This window comes from Hemibagrus wyckioides, linkage group LG25, assembly GCF_019097595.1.
Source record: "Hemibagrus wyckioides isolate EC202008001 linkage group LG25, SWU_Hwy_1.0, whole genome shotgun sequence".
In the NCBI taxonomy this organism is placed as follows: Eukaryota; Metazoa; Chordata; class Actinopteri; order Siluriformes; family Bagridae; genus Hemibagrus; species Hemibagrus wyckioides.
Window position 1 is genome coordinate 18,620,892 of NC_080734.1, and position 23,740 is coordinate 18,644,631.

Consider the following 23,740-nt stretch of genomic DNA (forward strand, 5'->3'; position numbering starts at 1 on the left):
CATTTCCTTATTATTTTGATCCTGAAATCAATCTATAGATTCTGTGAGTCTTGCCGAGTTGTGATCAGTGGCAGGTTAGAAGCTCCTGTAGCTCACTGGTTTGTGATTTGTCGGCTCAGTGTGTGCCTCCTTCCCTCCTGATTGATCCGTGATCTCTCTCCCTGTTGAGTTCTTCACTGCACTTTTCTCCTCATCTTTCTCTACTTTTCCCCTCACCAAACCCAACCAATCCAAACCTAGAAATCGCTTTGCATGCTTGTGGTCACTCCATTTATCCTCTTTCTTTCCAGCTTTTTATCACAGTGCTCCTTTGATAATATTACACTATTCTCACTGCTACAGTGTGTACAGTAATGCTACAGTCCATTGTATTCAGAGAAAATTCCAAGCCAGTTTTCCCAAATCCCAGTCCAAACCTATGAAATCGCTATTCCTGCTGCTAGTCACTCCATTTATCCTCTTTCTTTCCAGCTGTTTATCACAGGCTTTAATAATAACACTACTCTTACAGCTACAGTGTGTACAGTAATGCTACAATCCATTGTACTTAGAAAATTCCGAGCCAATCTTCCCAAATCCCAGTCCAAACATGTTTCAGTGCATTGGCCCGGAAAACCATGGATGGCCCAAACATGATCATATTTTATGGCTAATTTCATAAACATGAATGATTTAGACATGAGAAAATAACATGAAATTGATGCAAAGGGACAACAACACAGCACTGCAGTGCTGTGTTGTTGTAACATCCCGACTGGGAATTTTCGAGTTCAGTGACCCTTCTGATGCACATTTCCGTGAATCAGTGGATTGCAGCATTAGTATTTTTCCATTATCTTCCCATTGTTTAGTCTGGGGCTATGTCCAGACCTTTTTATTTTTTTTAAACACTCTGTATAAGACTCTCAGAAACCGCAGTGCATGTTATTAGATATCAGGTATATATTTGGTTTGTGTGGGTTCATGTTTGCTCTCTCTAGTTCTTACGATCATCTTTGGTTCTTTTTTTTTTTCTTTTTTTTTTTTTTAAATAACATGCATGTTGTCCTCTCACTTCTCACACTCCCCACCCCACCCCACCCCATGTTTTCTTTTCTTTTTTCCCCTCCATTATTTTTTTTCCCCCCTCTCTCAAATTGACTTGCTCCAGATGCCATCAAACAACAGCATCCGTAAGCAGATTGAGACTCTCCAGGTGAGTGGTGACTGACCTTCAGGGGAGCTGATCTTGTTTCAAGGAGGTCCTCCGATTGGCCTCGTCTTCTATGTGGGCTGATTTTGACTCATGGATCATTGTGCTTTGACCCCTTGCAACATTAATAGCAGAGTAGAGTACTAGCAGGTGTTTACTCGTGGGTTTGAGAAGAAAAGCCCAGAGTATGCTGTCGGTAATATTTGAAGAAGGTGTCCAGTTCTGGCATTTTGTACAGCTTTAGCTTTGTTTCTGAGCTGTGCATATGTAACAGAGGCCAGTGGTAGGTGCTATGCAGGTGCTAAACCTCATTCCCCTGATCTCTGCTAGTGGCTGCAGTCTTCAGCCTCCTCGTTAGAGCGCCCGCCTACCATGCTGGATACCCGGGTTCGAGAATCGCTTGGAGCGGGTGCGATCAGGACCTGCTGGGGGGTTACATTGGTGCCATGACCCGTATGGGAGTGAGGTTTAGGGGGGTGAGTGTAACCGAGATCAGCTGGAGACCTGGGTTCGAGAACTGCTTGGAGCGATTGCGAGTAGGACCCTCGGGGGGGTTACACATAGTGATCACAGAAGTTAAGAAAAAACTGAAATGTGTACATTTATGTTTGGGCTGTTAGCATACAGCGATTCATTGGACCTCACTTCTAGTCCAGCTACCTGTGTATGTGCTTAGTGTATGTCTCTGCAGCCAATCAGATGAAAATCATTTATTCTGTTTTTAGAGTTTAAGAGTGTGGGTGTGTATAATGGACCTGGGGCGTAGAAGTTGTTTAGTGTATGATGGACAAACTGTATGGTGTTATTTTGCAGGGGTTTTTAGAAATTCTTCGCATTTGAATGAATCATCTCTTCCTAAGGATCAATAGCGCTGTGTTAAAATCATCACTGTCGAATCACTGTCAATTATGCCTTCATGCTGATTCAACAGGAATCCTAATCATCAGTGCATGTACTGACCATTAGAGTGATTTCATTCATTCAGATTTGATTTGATCTCTGATTTATATGTGTAGAATTTACTCCGGGATATCTGAGATGCTTATGCTGTGTAAAGTTTACGTGCACCTCTTATGTTTTCAGAACAAAGACCCCAAAATGTCTCGTGTAGCACTGGAGTCCCTCTACAGGCTGCTGTGGGTTTACATCATCAGGATCAAGTGCGAGAGCAACACCACCACGCAGAGGTAACACGCTGGCCTCGTCCTGCTAAAAATACTGACAGGGAAGACAAACCGAAACGGACGCATTTGTGCTTCATGAAACTGTCTAACACCTGTAAATGTTAGAGATGCAAAAATACAAAAGCATTGATCTGCGTAACCGCACAAGCATGTTCAGAAGAATCTTTTTCAGAGACCACTAAGCTCTTCTGTCTTTTCTTCTTTCTCTTTCTAGTCGCCTCCTCAGTATTGTTTCAGCACTTTTCCCCAAGGGCTCCCGCAGTGTGGTACCCAGGGACACACCACTCAATATCTTTGTCAAGATCATTCAGTTCATCGCTCAGGTAAATTTGGAAATGACAAAAAATCATGTCAAGTCATTCTTTACTGCCTGTCAAATTAGACTCCTCATGCATTAGTAGCCTTCAGACCTTCTCTCCTAGAGGGGTGTGTGTGTGTGAGAGACTTTTGGAGTGGGAAGTAATCCCAAAATAAATTACATAACATTCTTAGAACTGAATCATCAATACTTGTAACCGCACCAATATTAGACTTTCCCTAAATCTCAGTGTATATGTGTATTGGGACATGTGTATTGGTCTACAGGAAACACTCAGGCCTAGAGGAAAACCTCGATTCATTTAGCTTTCAAGTTTCAAAAACATGTTAATCAAAACCATGGAAAGTAACTTCATCTGTGTTTTCTTCCACGGCTTTGGCGTGGTGAAATGATATAATTGGCCGGTTTTATCAACTGGAATTTGTGAAAGTAGAGGAAGCCGAGACAAAAGGAAATGCTAAGAAGTTTTTTTCAGGAGGCGGTGACCCGTACAGCCGAGGTTTGTGGTCATCTGGAGTTGTTTAGTGATGAGTCGGAATCGTAAGTGGAAGATATTGGTCATTCCTAAGGGTTTAGAGCAGATGAATCACCCTAACGAGGTACACGAAAGGCCGGTTTCGTGAGGTGTAGTATGTGTTCATGAGCTCTGTGTCCTCACTGATGTCTGAGAGTGTGATTATTGACTGGTTGTCCTGTGTGCCATACAGGAAAGGCTGGACTTTGCCATGAAAGAAATCATCTATGACCTGCTCTGTGTTGGCAAGTCTCACAAGACCTTCACCATCAACCCAGAGGTATGAGCGCACACACACACACACACACACAGCATAAATATGATTTTCCTCCCCTTCGTCTCACACCTCTCTCTCTCTCTCTCTCTCTCTCTCTCTCTCAGAGAATGAATATAGGTTTACGGGCGTTCCTGGTGATCGCAGACAGTCTCCAACAGAAAGACGGCGAGCCACCTATGCCCACCACCGGTGTAATCCTGCCCTCGGGTAACACCTTACGGGTCAAAAAAATCTTCCTCAACACCACCCTCACCGATGAGGAGGCTAAGGTCATCGGTAAGAATTCCAGTCTTTCCTGCTCAACCTTTTTATTGCGCTTTGAGGAAGGTCAGGAATTTGTGTTTTATCCTAAAACAGGAATATCTTTGTTTCTGAATGATCATTGTTAGAGTGTTTTTGTTCGTTTGTCTGCGTTCCAGCCTCTGGTTTGTTTATTTATTTATTTACTTTTCAGTATCTCGGTCCATTGTTTTATACTTGAAAGCATTGCTCAGAAATTGGCCACATCTAAAGGGTTTCGTGTATCTCAGTACTGAATATATTGTATATAAATTCCTCATGGTATGCTGAGAGAATTCAAAACACAAAAAGGATCTTTTGTTCTCTTTAATGCATTTGTGTGTGTGTGTGTGTAGGAATGTCTCTGTACTACCCTCAGGTGAGAAAGGCTCTAGATAACATCCTCAGGCATCTGGATAAAGAGGTGGGTCGTTCCATGAGCATGACCAGCATGCAGATGTCCAATAAAGAGCCAGAGGACATGATCACGTGAGTGCTCTCTGTCTGTGTGTCATGCTTTTTGTTGATTAGGTTCCTATCTGTGTAGTTTAAGCGAGCTCTATAGTACAGTACAGCTGGAATGCGGTACTAAATGCAAAACTATGTGCACCTCTTTCCTGTTGTAGCGGAGAGAGAAAGCCGAAGATCGATCTGTTCCGGACATGCGTAGCCGCCATCCCCAGACTCATCCCCGATGGCATGAGCAGACAAGACCTCATTGAGCTCCTGGCCAGGTAATGGCATGTCCCATCAGGCTGCTTTGCTCTCCCGAAAAGTGGTGCATAGGGTTAAACTGAGGTTTGGTACCCCTGCAAGTTATGAACTATGAAGCTAAAGTGTCTCCATAAAATTTCTACATGTTGATGGATGTAAGGTTCAAAAACCCAAACAAATATTTGATCTCTGCACTGTAGACTGTTTAGGTCATTGTGTTCATGTTGAATGGGTCAGGTTTGAATTTACTCCTGATATATTTCCTAGACCTCTAATTTACACAAATGCTAAGTCAAAGATATGACCCGTGATGTCCGTGTGCGTGTCCTGTAGGCTGACCATTCACATGGATGAGGAGCTGCGTGGCCTGGCGTTCACCACTCTGCAGGCTCTGATGGTGGATTTCTGCGACTGGAGAGAGGATGTGCTCTCGGGCTTCGTCTACTTCATCGTGCGGGAGGTCACAGACGTGCATCCCACGCTACTGGACAACGCCGTCAAGATGCTGCTGCAGCTCATCATTCAATGGAAACAAGCTGTTCAGAGCAGCAACCGCAGCCAGGATACACAGGTGTGTTTCTGTCCCTACTCACACCGAGTCTCTTTTTCTGTGTGGAAGCTTGACAAGATTTAAGGTGACTTCATTTAATATGCAGAATTAGGTTTTTCCATCATGTTGTGCGAGTGTATACAAGTGAGAAATAATAACACTATTTCTTTTTGTGTGTTAGAGCTCTAAGGGGAGTGGGTGTCTACCTCTGGAGCGCTCTCCTGTCGTGGGAGTGCTGCATGTGGTGGAGGGTCTGGCTCTCGTGGTGCTGTGCAGCTGTAGACCAGCCACGCGCCGCCTTGCAGTCAACGTGCTCAAAGAAGTCCGGGCACTCCACAATGCCTTGGGCATCGCCAAGGTAACCATTGCCATGACCACAAAGAGCATCCTTGTGTATATATTTTTTCATTACGGGGGATTGGAACAATACGTCTTCCGCTCTGTTTCAGGGTGATGAGGAGTTAGCTGTAGATGTGATGGATAGAGTCAGCTCTTCAGTACTGGAGAGCTTTATCCATCTCACTGGTGCAGATCAGGTAGGAAACAAACACACGCATGCAAACACTGACACACACTTCATCCTTAAGATTTCCCCACATGATATTGTCATTATTCAGTTACTCACTTCATACAAATCTCTCTCTGTACAGACCAGCCTGCTGTACTGTCCCAGCGGAATAGATCTACAGACTCTTGCCGAGTGGAACTCTTCTCCCATAAGCCACCAGTTTGACGTAGTCAGCCCGTCGCACATTTGGGTTTTTGCACATGTGACTCAGGGTCAGGACCCGTGGGTCATCAGCCTGTCTAGCTACCTACGCCAGGAGAATCTGCCCAAGCACTGCCCCACTGCGCTGAGCTACGCCTGGCATTTTGCCTCCACCCGGCTCCAGCTGCTCTCTCCACAAGTTGACATCAAGTATGGACATTATTAATGTCTGTCTTTCAGACTTATTTCATTTTTATTAACTAAAGGATGTCATGCGCATGAAAATGTCTTAATTTTGGGGTTGTATGGTTGGTTTATCAGGAGAAATGTTTTATGTACATCTTGAAGATAAACTAAAAGTATTGAATATGTGGAGACCTGTAGTTTTTATTTTGTACACTCAAAATATATCTCCTAAAATATTACATACATTTCTGTGGACAAGAGGGCTGGGGATTTTTTTCTGCCCCTGATTGAACTTCAGTTAACTGTCAGGCTTAATAGGTATACAGAAGCAATCTGCTTTAGAGTGAACCAGAGTTTTATACACCTGTTAAGACATGTTATTAAAGACATATATCTCTGTTATAGCAAATCTACCCCCTTAACATTTTGACTTTTGTCCCTCTCCAGTAGCCCAATCAATGCTAAGAAGATGAACAGCTTGAGCAGCAGTGACTCATACGTTGGCCTGTGGAGGAACTACCTGATCCTTTGTTGCAGCTCTACAACCTCCTCTTCGTCGTCCTCTTCATCCTCCTCCTCCTCAGTCGCCGGCTCTGTCCGCTGTTCCCCACCAGAGACGCTGGCGTCCACCCCGGACAGCGGATACAGCTATGAGTCAAAGGTCAGAGAGACACCACGTTCTCAACTATGGTTTATCGCCATTGGGTGTCATGGTGTTCATCATAAATTGGGGCTGTTAAACCCAATTTATTCAATGTTATTAAACGTTAGAGGTGAGGAGAATTACACTGATGTCAAGGCTAAGGATTATGTGTGTGTGTGTGTGTGTGTGTGTGTGTGTGTGCAGATCATTGGCATTCCGTCCCCCTCTTCCTTGTTCAAGCATGTGGTTCCCATGATGCGCTCTGAGAGCATGGATATAACGGAGTCTCTTGTCCTGGGGCTTGGCCGGACCAACCCTGTCGCTTTCAGGTGTGTCTATATCTGTGTTAAAGTGTGTGCTATAATCCAGTACAGTGTTTTCACCTCATCGTAAACAGTGTGTGTTCCCCGTGTTGGTGTAAATGTGTAGGTGTGCATGTGTATGTCACATTAACGCTATGTTTTTGTCTGTCTATCAGAGAGCTTTTAGAGGAGCTGAACCCCATCATTAAAGAGGCTCTGGAGAGAAGGCCAGAGGTGAGCATTTTTATATATAAAGATGATACATAAGATTTTTTTGGATAGTATACTTGTGTTATGAGTTATTTGTGCAATTTGTGATTCTTTTCCTCTCTTTGTGTAGAATATGAAGCGGCGCCGGCGTCGTGACATCCTCAGAGTCCAGCTGGTCCGGATCTTTGAGTTGCTGGCTGACTCTGGAGTTATCAGCCAGATGTACGGGACTTCCTCTTTATCTCATCCCTGCTCCTAAACACAAATGCATTTAAATACGTATAAAACATCTGTTATACAGCTTTTATTTCCTGATGTTTACATTTAGATAAGTTTAAACAACTTAAATTTGGGCATCTCTATGGTTTTCTATTGGTGACTGCAACAATCGCAGTCTTCACAGGTGGAACCCCGGCTCTAATAGTAGATATTCAGAGCTATTAATAGTTTAGTCTAACAGGATACACCTGGGCGAAACATCTGTCTGTCACACGGTCTAATATTTTAATCATCTTTCCCCAATTAACATTTCTGAATAACTTTGTGTATCCTGTATCATGCTAGAGCTGAGGCCTTTTATTTATATACTTATAATGTGTATATATTCTTCGTTATATTTTGTTGTCCAGGGCTTGACTGTGTGTGTGTCTGTGTGCATGTAGTGGGAGTGGGGGGCTGGACGGGGAGAGCCATTCTCTGAACAGTACCCTGTTGGAGTACGTAGATCTGACACGGCAACTGCTGGAGGCTGAGAATGACAAAGACTCGGACACACTCCGAGACATCCGCTCGCACTTCAGCGCCCTGGTGGCCAACATAATCCAAAATGTGCCAGGTACATACGAGCACACGGTCCAAAAGCAGCACTCGGAACTCTTTTTTTAACTCTGTATATGCAGGTTTCATTTGTTTCATGAAAAGTTCTTTCCTCCTGGCGTGTGTGTGTGTTCCCCAGTGCACCAGAGGAGGAGTATTTTCCCTCAGCAGTCTCTGAGACACAGTCTGTTCATGCTGTTCAGTCACTGGGCCGGACCCTTCAGCATCATGTTCACTCCTCTAGACCGCTACAGTGACCGGAACATGCAGATAAACAGACACCAGTACTGCGCTCTCAAAGTAAGTGTACACACTTAAGCATACACATCAACATATAACAGTAACAACTAAAGCAGAGGATTAAGCACCACAAGCGTTTACCTTACCTGAAAGACATTATAACACAAACACATTTTTTAAATTCGATCTGTTTCCTTCAGGCCATGTCTGCAGTTCTGTGTTGCGGCCCGGTGGCTGATAACGTCGGCCTCTCGTCGGATGGATACCTCTACAAATGGCTAGACAACATCCTGGACTCACAAGACCGCAAGGTAACCCACTCATTCAACATAAGGACTCGGAGTGAGTGGTGGAAACAGCTTGGAAAGAAGATCTTTGGTTAATTTTCTTTTCCGACACTGTGAATGTGTGCTGTGTGTTTACAGGTTCACCAGCTGGGCTGTGAGGCAGTGATGTTGCTGTTAGAACTAAACCCAGACCAGAGCAATCTGATGTTCTGGGCTGTGGATCGCTGCTACACAGGCTCCCGCAGGGTCGCCACCGGCTGCTTCCGAGCCATCGCCAACGTCTTTCAAAACAGGTATAGCTCAGTCAACTCATCTCTCAGGGTTTATCATCACTCTCAGTAAATATGTGTCTTCTGAGAATATAGCGTGTTGTTTATATCTTGGTTATATTTGACAGGGATTATCAGTTTGATACGGTGGTGCTACTGAACCTGATCCTCTTTAAGGCTGCGGATTCGTCTAGAGACATCTATGAAGTGGCCATGCAGCTACTTCAGGTACAAAAAGTGTTCATATAGTTCCACCTAACTTTTCTATATGTGACTGATGCATTTAAATATTGCAAAAGAGTATTTGTTGGAGCAGGGGTTTGATGTTCTTTGTGTGTGTTAGATCTTGGAGCCGAAGCTCTTCCGCTATGCCCATAAACTGGAGATCCAGCGCACTGATGGAGCCCTGACTCCACCTTCACCGCTGCCCCACCTCTATTCAGTATCTTACTACCAGCTCAGTGAAGAGCTGGCACGAACCTACCCTGAGCTCACACTCCCCATCTTCTCAGGTACATACAAAATTCCTGTGTTTTTCATCATGATTCCACATCATCTAAGACCTCATCAAAGACATTCTGAAGTATAATTGCTGTAGATAAAACACTGGAGTGTTACTTTAACTTTGCACTTCTCTAGCACACTGAGCCAGTTTAACTCTGTGTTCTTGTCCAAATGCAGAAGTGAGTCAGAGAATCCAGACAGCACACCCCGGTGGTAGACAGGTGATGTTACACTACCTGCTGCCGTGGATGAACAACATCGAGCTGGTAGACTTTAAGCCACTGGTGCGCCGGCAGGAGGAGCCCGAGGACGAAGAAAACGCACGTGAACGTGAGATGATGGTGAACAGTCGCAGATGGCTCAGAGGAGAGGGTTGGGGATCTCCACAGGCAACCACCATGATCTTAAACAACCTGATGTTCATGACTGCTAAGGTACACACACTGTCTTGTTGCCACAACCAGTGTTTTTAATGATGTATTAGAAGTGAGTATCGTGAGTTTTTATTGCTGTACATTAGTAATTGTGTTTATTCTGCATTGTACTGAGAGTAGCTGGAAATATGTATGTGCCTAATATGTGTGTTATTGTGTGTGTCTGTGTGTGGGTAGTATGGAGATGAGTTTGCATGGTCAGAGATTGAGAATGTATGGACCACTTTGGCAGATAGCTGGCCTAAGAATCTCAAAATCATCCTCCACTTCCTCATCAGCATATCTGGAGTCAACAGTGAGCCGAGTCTCCTGACTTATGTGAGCATCATCTTTTATTAGCCAGTCAAACAGTAATACATTTTTATTGTCACATGAAGGTCTTGATAGTGTGTAAGATGTCGGGTCATATTAGACCTGGAAAATCGGAGAAAGTCTGAGAAATCCATGTATTGATATAAATGTTGTCTTATATGTTTGTTTTTGCAGGTAAAGCGTGTTGTGGTCTACCTGGGAAGAGACAAAACTATGCAGCTTTTGGAGGAGCTAATGACTGAGCTGGAGCTGACTGACCCTGTGAGCTCAGCTGTAACCCACATGGATAACCCACCCTATTACCGTATCACCTCCTCCTACAAAATCCCCTCAGTCACTGGTGAGCATCACACAGTACTTGGGAATATATTAATATTATTATCAGTTTTAGTCTTAATAGTGAATTTGTTTGAAAATAAACATATTTTTTTTGTCTTTGCTAACTCACAGGCACTGCATCCAGCAGTAACACTATGGTTCCTGGGCCTGATGGTCACCATGACAACAAGATCAAAGATCCTAATATGGAGGACAAGTAAGCAGACTGTCTAATGCTCTCTCTCTCACACAGCCTCATGTGCTGATGCATGTGCTGATGCATATCTCTGTGTGTGTGTGTGTGTGTGTGTGTGTGTGCAGTTATTCTCATTTGGATATATACAGCGGGCTAAACAGCAATCTTAACAGACAGCACCACCGTCTGGAATCCCGTTACAGCAGCAGCTCTGGAGGCTCCTATGAAGATGAGAAAAGTGAGATCTTTATTGTTATGTCAGGGCTATGAGAAAGCTTGTGGCATTGAATCATCATTATTGCATGAAGGTAACCAGATTAGACCGTGCACTTGGGATATAATCCTTTCTTTTATTTCCCTCTCTTCAGGTGACTCTATGCCAGTTTATGCTAACTGGCGTTTAAAAGTCATGGAGCATAACTGTCCTGAGCCCCTTCCATTCCCACCCACAGGAGGCTGCTGGTCTCCGCTAGTTGACTATTTGCCAGAAACCACTGCACCCGGGGTCTCCGTTCACAGGTTACATAAACTTACATTTATTTATTTGTTTGTTTGTCACATGCCTTTATCTAGAATGGCTTTCAAAAGAGGCACCATTTCATTTCAAGATGTTTTTGTGTGTTTGTGTTTATGGCATATCATATTTTATAGATTGTTACAAGACTCTTTAAAACATTCGTAATAAACTCAGCCATTCATCACTGTCAATGTTTTCCCCTTTTGTGTTTCGACCTTCTTGCAGGTGTAACATTGCTGTGATCCTGCTCACTGACCTGATTGTGGACCATGGAGTTAAAGTGGATTGGAGTGCTTACTTGCATCTCCTACTGCATGCCATCTTCATCGGTAAATTTTAATCACATCAATGTGCATCTGTATATAATATGGATATGCTAACTGCTTTTTTTCCCCTTTTTCCCCCAACACTGTAAACGTAGCGGTCACCTGGTGAACAGACACTTTCTTCTTCTTCTTCTTCCTCTTTTGGCTTTTCCCTTCAGGGGTGGCCACAGCGAATCATCTCTCTCCACCTATCCCTATCTTCAGCATCCTCAACACTTACACCCACTAGCTTCATATCCTCATTTATTACATCCATATACCTCCTCTTTGGCCTTCCTCTTTTCCTCCTGCCTGGCAGCTCCATGTCCAACATTCTCCTACCAATATACTCTCTCTCCCTCCTCTGGACATGTCCAAACCATCTTAATCTGGTCTCCCTAACTCTGTCCCCCAAACGTCCAACATGAGCTGTCCCTCTGATGTACTTGTTCCTAATCCTGTCCAACCGTTTCACTCCCAAAGAGAACCTCAACATCTTCAGCTCTGCTACCTCCAGCTCCGATTTCTGTCTCTTCCACAGTGACACTGACTCTAAACCATACAGCATGGCCGGTCTCACAAATCATTTAAGTGTCTCCGTTCACCGTACAAGACAGTGTCTTCAAATTCATTGGAAATAAAATAAGGAATTAGCTCCTAATAGAAGTCTAGCCATTTTTTGACAGAAAACAGAAAATAAAAATGTGAGCTGGAGTGTTTTTCCTTTCTAACCAAAGACCAACTTTAAACTTTTTTCTGTTAATATGATTTATAGCCACCTGATAAGAGAAGTATCTACTCTGCAGGTGTAAACTGGATGAAATGAAAGTTCATGCTGGCAGGTTGTTTTGTGCAGCTGTTAATGATTTCTGATTCTCTCTAGGTTTTGACCACCAGCACCCAGAGGTCTATGAACACTGCAAGCGCCTGCTGCTCCACCTGCTGGTTGTCCAGGGAACCAACAACAGTGTCCAGTCACTGGCCTCTGTTCTGCTGCGCAACCGCGAGTTCCACGAGCCCAGGGTTCTCACTGTTAAACCCATCCCACAAGAGTTCAGCCTCACAGGTGTGCACAAGAAAACACTGGGGCAGTTCTTTCCCACGTGTGTGTGTGTGTGTTTTAATTGTTTTTTATTTCCCCCTACTCCTCTCAGGTGTGTCAGAGATGGCTCCTGAATACCAGCCTTCCCCAATGACCGACTCAGGTTTGAGTTCCAGCTCCACTTCCTCCAGTATCAGTCTAGGAGGCACTGCTTTACCCCACCTTCCCCACACCCTGCTCAGTGAGGTGCAGCTGTCTGCTGAACAAGATGAGAAAGTTAAAAACCTCATCGAGTTCATCAGCTCCAGGTGAGCGTCAGTGCTTTTAAACATGTGTGTATATGTAGTTAATGCTGCGTTATGTTTGCTGCCAATAAATTATCTGTATTAATTTATTTTTATTAAATGATGTGGAACAGCAAAGTATTTTTATGTCAGTCTGCAGTGTTGTCTAGTGTTTAAATACACTATTTGAACCTGTGTCATCTTTGTTGTTGATGCTGGAGGTGTACTGTAAATGGTACTGCTAACTTGTTTTGTGAGTTGCTGGGAGTCTGTGTAGAGTAGCAAGCTGCAGGCGTGTCTGTGCTGAGGCTTTGTTTGTTGTCTTGTGTCCACAGCCATGTCTAACCGGAGAGGGTATTGTTGCTTTGCATGTGTGTGTGTGTGTGTGTGTGTGAACTCAGATTTTTGTGTGAGAGTTCATAGATGATCAGATTTTAGAAGCTGTGTGCTCCGTCTTCTTTTGTCATGCTCGACTGAGTCACTTCCTAGACTTACCCTGTTGTCCGATTGGCTCGCCCGTAGGAAACGAGGTCCGTTGTGGAATCATGAGGACATGTCACCTAAAAACACCAACATCAAGAGTGCCGAGCAACTCAGCGTCTTCCTCAGACACGTTGTTACGGTCTTCAAGCAAAGTCAGTCAGGTTGGTTTGTTTGATGATTACTAAGCAGAGGTGTACTCAGAGTAAAAGCACTTCATGTTGATGACATGCCTGTATGTCATGGTGTTTATGAACAGGATTCCAGTTGGAGCAGCTGCTGAGTGAAGTGGCGTTGCAGACTGCTCTGTCATGCTCCTCTCGCCACTACGCCGGACGTTCTTTCCAGATCTTCAGGGCTCTGAAACAGCCGCTCACGTCCTCCACACTCTCAGACGTGCTGTCGCGTCTGGTGGAAACTGTGGGAGACCCAGGAGAGGAGGCTCAGGTAACATCAACAACATAGATCATATCTTTATTATGGTGACAGAGTAAAGGTTAGGCTTTCAAGATTAAAAGATACTCCTGAAGGTACTTCTTTTCTCCTGTGCTGACTCATCATTTTCCAAAAAGGATTTTTATTTTACTTCAATTAAAAAAGCATTTTGCATTTATAAATGCATTTATTGGATATTTTATTGTCACATATAGCATTGAAAGTAATGTTTTGTCACAATCCGAGCTATCAAGTAGTTAAAATACACACAGGTTTTAAATAAATGCAGTGGACCAGCAGTATCCAACCTGTCAGGACAAAGACACATCACTGCTTACTTGTTAATTGTGATGCTTGCAGATCTGAAAGTGTGTGTGTGTGGGGTGTGTGTTTGTGTGGCTTCACAAGGATTCAGAAGAGAAGGGCTTAATCAGCACAGATAGTTTAATCACAATAATTAGATTAATGTGTTTGGGAACTCTTTGGCTCATTATACAATTTCAGGTATAATATCTAAGAACAATGCCTTACTTTCTTCCCTCACACTTACGTTCTCATTTTTCTGTCTTCCTAGGGCTTTGTGATAGAGTTGCTACTAACTTTGGAGGCTGGTATAGATACTTTGGCTGATAACATGAAGAACTATGACCTCCTCACGGCATTATCACAGTAAGACCGTTTGCTCCTTAAATGATTATTATTAGCACATAGTTGAAGCGCATTATTAAAGTCTAACAAAAATATCTATATTTTTGCAGAACTTCGTGCCATGATCCTTTGCTAGGTACGAAGTTTGCCATCAACAGGAAGAGCACAGGCCAGCTGAACCTGAACACGGGTGGGCTGTTGCACATGCACTACAGCCATATACGCAGTAACTCGCTACGTGCCAGTCTTCTGAGCGACCGCAGAGGAGACCGCAGGAGGAGCAACACGCTGGACGTGGCCGAGCGAGTGAACCACGGCAACCTGGCTCGCACACGCAGCTTATCATCCCTCTGTGAGGGTGGCGTGCTGACTGGTGGGGGAGGTGGAGGGGGTGGTCCGGGGACTGGTACAGGAGACCCTGGTCCGCCTGCGGACCCCACAAACCTGCTAGCGACGCTCTTCTGGATTGCAGCGTCGCTCCTGGAGTCAGACTATGAGTTTGAGTACCTGTTGGCACTGCGTTTGCTAAACAGGCTGCTGGCCCAGCTGCCCCTGGACAAAGCTGATAGCAGGGAGCGACTGGAGCGCGTACAGGCCAAGCTGCGCTGGTACAACTTCCCCGGCCTGCTGCAGCTGTTCCTCAAGGGCTTCACCTCAGCTGCCACGCAGGAGCTCACCATACACCTGCTGAGCAAGCTAATCAGTGTGTGTCGGCACATGCTCGTGGACCCCTCGCAGGTGGCAGGTCAGAGCATCATAATCATAATAATAATATTGTGATTGTTCGTATCGGAATTATGCATTTAATCCAAAGTGCAGTTACACAGAATCTATGCGCAGATGTTTTTTAGCTAAGCCCAGCTGTGCTGATATTCAGTATAACCGCATGATTGCGAGTGCCATTGCTTTTATACAAGAGTTTTATAAAAAGAAATCAATATAGTCTACCTGACATTTCAGACACAGTGTGGTTACATGATTTGTTTAGTTTGGTTCTGCTAGAGGAAATGGATCAGCTGGATAGAGCGGTGCAGGTTGCCATGCCAGCACGGAAACTCTCCGACAGCCCTGCTAGCTTGCTTCTGGTTATGCCAACACTGATTTTGTACAAATCCACTGACATTGATTTCACTTCATCCTTGGCATCTTCATCAGACAAGCTTTTATAAGTTACATTCTTGAAAAATGTATAGGTATTCATGTACATTAAGTCAAGTTGTCTTTGTCACATCGACAGTACTGCACGGTGAAATTATTTCTTCCCGTCCTCGGGGGTTGGGGTCAGAGCGCAGGGTCAGCCATGATGCAGTGCCCCTGGAGCAGGGTGGGTTGGGGACCTGGCTCAAGGGCCCAGCGGTGGCAGCTTGGTGGTGCTGGGGCTTTGAACCTTCGTCAATGACCCAGAGCTGTAACCACTTGTAGCTCAAACTGTAGCACACACACACATATATAAAGTTCTAACTAAACAATTCACAACTTGGTTTAATTTCATATTTTCTATAGTCATGTGTTGGACACACACACAGTGCTGACCTGTCTGAACTCTGGGAAAGATCCTGTTTTGGTAGAACTAAAAAAATCTATGAAAGTTTCAGTACAACATGCAATTCTACACAAAAGTCTTCCAAAAGAAATGATGTAAAGAAATAAAGTAACAAAATGAAACACTTCATTTTTATAAGGAAATTAGCGTGTAGGTTTTGGAGAACCTTCCACAGTTTGTCCGGAGACTCTGGACTCTGTACAAACCAGCAGCCACCTTTTTTCCCCCCGCAAGTCATCTGTTATGTAATATGTTGCTTTCTTTACTGGCAAACATTTTTCTGTAGCAGTTAATGTTTGGTCAGACACATAATGTTTTTGTGCTGACCCAAATAGGCAGAAGTCATAGAATAAAGATTTATTAACAAAAAATGAGGGTATTTAAGACCAGCAAATATGTCTGGGGTAGAAGTGTGGTTAAACGTTTAGAAAACACTTGTTTTAATTAATTAATTAATATAAAAAATAACCTGGAAGCGAATCTCAAATCACCAGTCTACAGACCCGGGTATTAAATATTCAGTATACAGTTTTTAGCTTAAAGAAAAAGTAGTTCCTACTTTGAACACTTGGTGTCACTATAAATAAATAAACTGGATATAAAAACAAAACAACTCCTTATTACGTTTTTACACACTACAAAACATGAAAGATGCGCCGTTTTGTTTTTCCATACATATACACTGACCATGCATAACATTATGACCACCTGCCTAATATTGTGTTGGTCCCTCGACCCGTCCTGCACTGTGTATTCTGACCCCTTTCTATCAGAACCAGCATTAACTTCTTCAGCAGTTTGAGCAACAGTAGCTCGTCTGTTGGATCGGATCACACGGGCCAGCCTTCGCTCCCCACGTGCATCAGTGAGCCTCAGCCGCCCTTTACCCCGTCTCCGGTTCACCACTGTTCCTTCCTTGGACCACTTTTGATAGATACTGACCACTGCAGACCGGGAACACCCCACAAGAGCTGCAGTTTTGGAGATGCTCTGATCCTGTGTTCTATCTGCCATCACAATTTGGCCCTTCGTCAAACTCGCTCAAATCCTTACTTTTGCCCTTTTTTCCTGCTTCTAACACATCAAGTTTGAGGATAAAATGCTGACTTGCTGCCTAATATATCCCACCCACTAACAGGTGCCATGATGAGGAGATACTCAGTCTTATTCATGGCACCTGGTAGTGGTCATAATGTTATGCCTGATCAGTGTACAATAATGTTGTTCGTCTTTTAGCTGGACATTGTGACGCAACACATTTTTAAAGCTAGACTCCGATTCAATAATACAAATGTAAATCATTTTCTATTCTATCTGCTTTCTCATATTTTCCTATTTGTATTTTCTTCCTTTTAGGTTTTCCACTGAACATCCTGTGCCTGCTGCCTCACCTGATCCTGCATTTTGACAGCCCCACAGCGTTCTGCAAGGAGACAGCTGACCGCATTGCCAAAGTCTGCGCTGAGGAGAAGTCAGCCACGCTGGCCAACCTGGCACACATGATGAGCCTGTACTCCACACACAGCTACTCGCGCGACAGCACCAACTGGATCAACGTGGTTTGCCGCTACCTCCATGATGCTTTCGCAGACATCACCTTTAACCTCGTAACATATCTAGCTGAGGTGAGGCCTACACTATGTAGCTTGTGAATTTAATGCAATCGTATGTACACTTCTGGTGCAATGTCTCGTCTTCGAATATTTCTTTCAGTTACTAGAGAAAGGGCTACCCAGCATGCAACAGTCTCTGCTGCAGATCATCTACAGTTTACTGAGTCACATAGACTTGTCAGCGGCCCCTGTCAAGCAGTTCAACCTCGAGATCATGAAGATTATAGGCAAATATGTACAGGTCGGTACAGAACATTTACTCTCGTCCTATTGGCTTTTCATCACATGCTTATTGTACAGTATTTTATAATATATATGTATTGATTACTGTTACTCAAGGCTTGGTTTTGACCTCCATCTCAGTTGAACAGCTGTATATGTCCCAGATATATTTGTAGAATGAATGGAAATGGCAAAACAGCACTAATAACGTGTGTTATAACAGGTTCCCAGTATTCATGTGGGTTCACCAGTATATCTGTCACTGGTTAACACATCCAGTATATCAGTCTTCTCTCATAAATACTCCTCTTTACAGTTCGTAACAAAAGCTTGTTAGTGTATGAATGTTTATTAAGTAATGATTTTGATGCTGGATTATGAAGACATGTATGTACGTAGTTAGATAATGGGAATATTTTAATATAAGTTTGGACCGGATATGATTTTTCTATACGTCACGGTCGTGTCACATGATACATACACCTCATTTTAATACAAATTGGTTGGTATGACTATTAATATGAGTGCTTGTTTAAGGACTTGTGGTCATTAATAGGTCATATGAAGATGTATGTAAGCTGTAGGTCTGCTACATATGCAGTATTTTACCTAAAACTGCTGCACCTGTCAGAATGTCTTTTAAAAATTGTGTAAATATTTTCTTGTTCTGGGTTTCACATTCAACTTTTAATGTTGACATTTTGCTTGATCTTGAAAACAATTTTTGAAATGGTCTTAAATTATCATCAAATCAATCGAAAAATCTATGTCTAAGAGAGTGTATGTGAATTAATTCAGAGCCCGTACTGGAAAGAGGCCCAGAACATTCTGAAGTTGGTGGTGTCTCGCTCTGCCTGCTTGGTGGTACCTGATGAGATGCAGCGCTCCTACAGTGCTGAGTCGTCAGGTTCACCTGAAATCACCTTCACACGAATCTTCAACAACGCTTCCAAAGAGCTGCCTGGAAAGACACTGGACTTTCACTTTGACATCTCGGAGGTACACGCTGTCACTGTTTAAGCTTTAGATGTTCAAAGTGCATAAATTAGTGGTTTAAATGTGGGTTTAGGTAGCTGAAATTTCATCAGCATTATTGTGCAGATGTTTTATCAGTTCGTTTCTTTACGTCTCCCTTGCTGTTTTTGTGCTACAGCTTGCATAAGTGCTTACTCTGGACATTTCACACGTTCCCCAATGATCATTAGTTCTTCTTTAACCTCCTAGACACCCATAATCGGGCACAAGTATGGAGATCAGCGCAATGCGGCCGGTCGTAACGGAAAACCTCAGGTCATTGCTGTGACCAGGAGCACATCCTCAACATCATCTGGGTCAAACTCGAATGGCCTGGTACCGGTCAGCTGGAAGAGACCTCAGCTGTCCCAGGTGCAATGATGAAAATTCTTTACTTTTTTACCTCAATTTCTGAGCCATCTCACTGTATAAAAATATCTGCACCAGTAGTGTTTACAATTTCCTTTGTTGCCCTGATTCCAGAGGAGAACTCGAGAGAAGCTGATGAACGTCCTTTCTCTGTGTGGACCAGAGACTGGACTGCCCAAGAATCCTTCAGTGAGTGTAATGTCTCATTTTAGTACCATTGAGTCAGTACCTATTTATCCCGGTGTATTGTCATAACAATCATACATATATATATTTTACTTTTCCTTGCAGGTGGTGTTCTCCTCAAACGAGGACCTGGATGCAGGTGACCAGCAGACCAGCCTTATCCCCACAGTAGAGGAAGTGACACGGGAGGAGGACGGGCAGGCGGAAGACGCAGGAAGCGAGCAGCAGTTTGGAGTGTTTAAGGACTTTGACTTCCTGGATGTAGAACTGGAAGATGCAGAGGTGAGAACTGATCCCTGCCGAATAGATAACATTTCAAAATTGTTTCCCTTCTGTTTCTAAAGCCGCTGGAACAAATGTTTACCGTAAATTCATTTATAGCAGATATTCTTGTCAAATATCTGTTGAGATTTATACTCATACAAGGTGACATGCTCGAAAATAATGTTAGACATTATATTATTAGTAAAAAAGGTTCTAAATTATAGTTTATCTTCTCATATAGCAGTGGAGTATGACACTTAAACCGTGTATTTCACTATAAGGCCATCTTTCTCATGCATGGAATTTTAAATCATTTATTTTTACCAGTATAGCATCAGTCAAGACATGAGCACCAAACACAAACTACCGTCCTGTACTGGACCTTCCCACAAGTCTCTGAATCTAATATATACAGCCATATGAGGCCATTTTGGCTTGTGGCATGTAAATATCTGCTGATTAATGCTTAGATTAATATCAGAAGCGTGCGTTTTCTTCTTTTCACAGTTAGACTTTACACTTTGTGATGTTCTGCCCAGTGTCTGTGTATCCGTTTCATGAACTGTGGCAGCAGAGTAGAGAGAAAGACTGTAATGTCTCACCACACGTACATTATGACAGGACACAATAGAGGATGAATTACAGGTTTCAGGTGCTTTGCTAGCTAATTAGCCTGCACAAACACATGATGTTTATTTACAATAATGACCACATGAAGCTGTTTAAAGAGAGAGAAACCTGTGCCTCATCACTGCGTCCCCAGTGTAGCAGAATGTAGTCATTTTCTTTAATCGTAGCTCTAGGATATAATCTGACATGTTATCGCATGGTCTGTTATAGAATTCCTCTTGGGATCTTGGTGTAAAGTAATAATCATGAAAAGCCAGCTTCATACGGAAAAAAATAATGCCATATAATCAGAAATGCATCTTACAGGCCATAAAGCTCAGCAGATACTTTCCCTAATTCTGTGTGATTCTGTGTGAGAGATGTTTGAACAGACGGTAAGTAGGTGCCGTAGCTAAGTTCGGCAAAGTGCATTTCTGTTTTTGGGCTTTCTGTCTCTTCCCTCTAACACTACTGTTGTCTTTCCCCCTTTTCTTGCGCTCAGGAGATGCAGGTAAGTTTGTGTGTTCAGGCTGTGGGTTGTAGTGTGCCATCACTCCCTGCTTAGTGATCAGTTGTATTATTTATCATAAGGTTTTCACTATTATGAAGTCCATTGTCAGTTCCTCGAATTAAACGATTATGATTTTCTGTATTGCTGTCCAAATCTGCAAGTTTGGTGCATCATTTTATTTTTGTGCTCCTGTGTTTGTGTGCGCATAGGTCACCGTCCACTTTATTAGAAACACCTGTACACATGCCCATTTATGCAGGTATCTAAATGGCCGAGCATGTGGCAACAGTGCAGTGCTAAATATGATGGAGATACGGGTCACATTTCCAGTACAGTGCTGTGCAAAAGTCTTAGGCAATCCAAAGAAATGCTGTAAAGAAAATTTAAAACTTCATCTTTAAGTTTTACTGAATGACTTGGGGAATCTTCTACAGTTCATCCAGAGACTCTGGACTCCAGCCGCTTCAGTTTTAATGTTCACATCAGATGTCATAATGGGGAAAAACTTAGGGAAAACCGTCCACACACAGGATGTTTGTGTTGCACCATGCTGTGTAGACCCTACTTTGTGAAAATCTCAGATCATCAGTTTCTCAAAGACTCAGACCAGCCCATCTGCTACTAACATCTGTGCCAGAGTTAAAGCTGGAGAGATCAGACTTTTTCTTCATTCTGATGTGAACATTAACTGACCTGTATCTGAAGGATATTTTGCATTGTACTGTTTCCACATGACTGGCTGGATAGATTACTGCATGAATGTACAGGAGACACTAATAAAGGAATTTTGGTAGATTCCCAAGTTTTTACTATCCATAATTTCTCCCTCTGTGTTTCTTTGGTTCTTTACTTCCATGCACATGCCTCTCATCTCACAATCTCTAAGAAAGCTATAAAAAAAAAAAAATAAACAAGTTTTTTGTGTCGTCAGTCACTGACCTTGTTCCTGTTGACTAACTTTTTTCAGGGTGAGAGCATGGACAACTTTAACTGGGGCGTCCGGCGACGCTCTCTGGACAGCATGGACAAAGGTGACACGCCGTCGTTGCAGGAGTGCCAGTACACAGGCAGCACGCCAAGCCTCAATCTGACCAACCAAGAGGATACGGATGAGTCATCTGAGGAGGAGGTACTGAGCGCTAGCCAGATTCTCACCCGCTCCAACCTCGTAAGTCCTGTAGCCCCCTTCCTATATCCGGGGCCCTTTCATTTACACGGGCCGCCGGCATGGTGTGTCTGTGCCGAGCTGGGCTTAGATGCTGCCATGTTTCAGCTGTGGGTGGTTAGACGCTTGCTTCTGCCCGTAGCTTACAAAACCCAATCATCTTCCGTCCAGTATCTTCTACCCCCCCTTCCTTCTGCCCAGCCAAGCCTACTTCCCACTGTATATGTACCTTCCCAAAGTATCTTTCTAAACCCCTTATTTTGATTACGCATTTTGTTCTTTAGTGGTAAGTAAAGATACACAAGACTATTTTTTTTCCTCTTTTATTTTGGAATATTTTTCTTTGAAGTCCTTCATTAGAGCCACTGAATAAGCATGAACATGTGAGATTCCCTGACAGCTAATTAAAACACTCAGTAGCATGAACTATCTGGGATATATATCCGCATGCCTTTATTTGAGCATGACACAATATATCAAATATTTCATTTAAACCTCTGTAAAAAATTTTTCATAGACTTTCTCTAACTCCTCCTCTCTGCTTGCTATGGCACACCAGCTGTTTTCTCCCGAGCTTATATCAGCTGAGCTGACCAAGCAGTGCTACATCGTTTTGCGCTTTGGGGTGGAAGCTTTACTTCTGCTTCCTTTTCCAACTCTTACTCTTTCCATGTGTCTGAGTGACATCAAGGTTTCTTTCCCCCCTCAAGCTTTATTCTTGCTAGCATGCAGCATGCCATGGTGAACTCGAAGAATGTGATATTTAGATAGATAAATGTTAGCCTAGGATAAAAATGCTAGCAAAAGTCATGCTTATTATTACTAGTATTTGGCCCAAGATGGCATGTTTGCATGCAAGATAACATGATTGAGGTCTATGTGTATATAAACATCTAGCCTATACAGTGGACATGCTTTGATATTTCACTAAAAAGTTCTCCTTTTGTGTCTTCACGTAGCTCAATAGTGACTCTGCGACGGACGACGCCACGTCCAATCACATGGATTCTCTACAGCAATCCCAGGAGTCTTCCAGTAGCGTCCTCACCGAGGAAGCTCTGCCCACCCCGCCACTGCCCCGTCCAGACAGCCCTATCCATGAGGCCGCGCATTCTGACAGCAATATCAGCCAGCTGCCTGAGGTGGGATCAATCAGGAGCCTCAATAAATTCTGGTGCACGGGTGCTTTCTAGCAAGTTGCCTTTAATCTATGCGGTTTGCCTGGTGTTTTTAAGCTGGTGTGCCTTTTCTTATCTTTACATCTGTTATTAAAGGGTTTCCACTCCCTTTGACTTTATTATTCGCTGTCAGGGGGACGGTCATGGTGTTGAAGCTGTAGTGGTCTTGAGATTTGACCCCGTGCAACACCATTCCCTGTTAGCTAGCTCACTGTGTCAAATCACTGACACAGCGAAAGTCTTCTGCTGCTTTTCTATTTTTCCTGTTTTCATAGTGATGCTGTAAATGCTTTTTCATACTTGTTCTTGTTGTAATTGGTCAGCGGTGTCTTGCCGAGTGCAGGGTTCGTACAGAGGATTTTCATTCAGAAGACATTGTTAAGAAAATCAACGTTAGACTGACGAGGCAGAAAAGAATGTATTGAGACTTATAATCCGTGCCAAATAACCTACCAAGGCATTATAACGCTTGTGTACTGAAATATAATCGTCTAAACACTGTAAAGCCAGCTAGTGTTATGTTAACTATCCTATTTCGAACTCTAAAGTGTGACATGAATTCTTTCTCATCAACTTCTTCATGCCACATAGACAAAATCCTGTCACTTTGAAAGTGATGCTCTTTGGAAATTCGTGTCAAAACTGTACGAACCCTGCGTGTGGGTGGGGGCTTGCTTGTCAGTTCAGTTGATTCGGGTGAAGATTGCTATTAGGAATGACACACCTCAGGCCCGCTGTGCTAAAACTGGATTGAGAGAATATCCAAAAGCACAGAAGTTAACTGTCTAAAAGCCTCACCGGACAAACATCCTAGCCTGGAGCTGCAAGCATAGAGTGAGTATTTAGTCAAGCTTAACACACAGCATTGGGGTAGAGCATAAGATTTTGTCACTAATAAGC

At 43.3% G+C, this 23,740-nt stretch overlaps 1 protein-coding gene across 11 annotated transcripts in view; it reads left to right on the forward strand.

Moving 5' to 3' along the window:
• The window catches only part of fryl (furry homolog, like), a 99,160-nt gene that overhangs the window by 59,349 nt on the left and 16,071 nt on the right, over window positions 1-23,740 (forward strand). For 4 of the 11 annotated variants that reach the window (XM_058379043.1, XM_058379034.1, XM_058379036.1 and 1 more), the window contains 42 exons: window positions 1,151-1,195; window positions 2,276-2,379; window positions 2,591-2,699; window positions 3,403-3,489; window positions 3,591-3,762; window positions 4,122-4,254; window positions 4,392-4,499; window positions 4,813-5,050; window positions 5,211-5,387; window positions 5,479-5,565; window positions 5,680-5,948; window positions 6,372-6,585; window positions 6,772-6,896; window positions 7,046-7,103; window positions 7,210-7,301; window positions 7,742-7,914; window positions 8,035-8,195; window positions 8,336-8,446; window positions 8,561-8,715; window positions 8,820-8,919; window positions 9,035-9,203; window positions 9,373-9,629; window positions 9,807-9,947; window positions 10,116-10,281; window positions 10,392-10,476; window positions 10,581-10,693; window positions 10,824-10,974; window positions 11,198-11,301; window positions 12,161-12,343; window positions 12,432-12,627; window positions 13,126-13,247; window positions 13,343-13,530; window positions 14,093-14,187; window positions 14,277-14,911; window positions 17,066-17,334; window positions 17,423-17,563; window positions 18,343-18,543; window positions 18,769-18,930; window positions 19,042-19,122; window positions 19,219-19,395; window positions 21,465-21,665; window positions 22,622-22,804. In XM_058379043.1, coding sequence (XP_058235026.1) covers window positions 1,151-1,195; window positions 2,276-2,379; window positions 2,591-2,699; window positions 3,403-3,489; window positions 3,591-3,762; window positions 4,122-4,254; window positions 4,392-4,499; window positions 4,813-5,050; window positions 5,211-5,387; window positions 5,479-5,565; window positions 5,680-5,948; window positions 6,372-6,585; window positions 6,772-6,896; window positions 7,046-7,103; window positions 7,210-7,301; window positions 7,742-7,914; window positions 8,035-8,195; window positions 8,336-8,446; window positions 8,561-8,715; window positions 8,820-8,919; window positions 9,035-9,203; window positions 9,373-9,629; window positions 9,807-9,947; window positions 10,116-10,281; window positions 10,392-10,476; window positions 10,581-10,693; window positions 10,824-10,974; window positions 11,198-11,301; window positions 12,161-12,343; window positions 12,432-12,627; window positions 13,126-13,247; window positions 13,343-13,530; window positions 14,093-14,187; window positions 14,277-14,911; window positions 17,066-17,334; window positions 17,423-17,563; window positions 18,343-18,543; window positions 18,769-18,930; window positions 19,042-19,122; window positions 19,219-19,395; window positions 21,465-21,665; window positions 22,622-22,804 — 6,738 coding nt within the window. The remainder of the gene's footprint in view (window positions 1-1,150; window positions 1,196-2,275; window positions 2,380-2,590; window positions 2,700-3,402; window positions 3,490-3,590; window positions 3,763-4,121; window positions 4,255-4,391; window positions 4,500-4,812; window positions 5,051-5,210; window positions 5,388-5,478; window positions 5,566-5,679; window positions 5,949-6,371; window positions 6,586-6,771; window positions 6,897-7,045; window positions 7,104-7,209; window positions 7,302-7,741; window positions 7,915-8,034; window positions 8,196-8,335; window positions 8,447-8,560; window positions 8,716-8,819; window positions 8,920-9,034; window positions 9,204-9,372; window positions 9,630-9,806; window positions 9,948-10,115; window positions 10,282-10,391; window positions 10,477-10,580; window positions 10,694-10,823; window positions 10,975-11,197; window positions 11,302-12,160; window positions 12,344-12,431; window positions 12,628-13,125; window positions 13,248-13,342; window positions 13,531-14,092; window positions 14,188-14,276; window positions 14,912-17,065; window positions 17,335-17,422; window positions 17,564-18,342; window positions 18,544-18,768; window positions 18,931-19,041; window positions 19,123-19,218; window positions 19,396-21,464; window positions 21,666-22,621; window positions 22,805-23,740) is intronic. The other 7 variants (XM_058379035.1, XM_058379037.1, XM_058379039.1 and 4 more) reach the window with 4 other exon arrangements.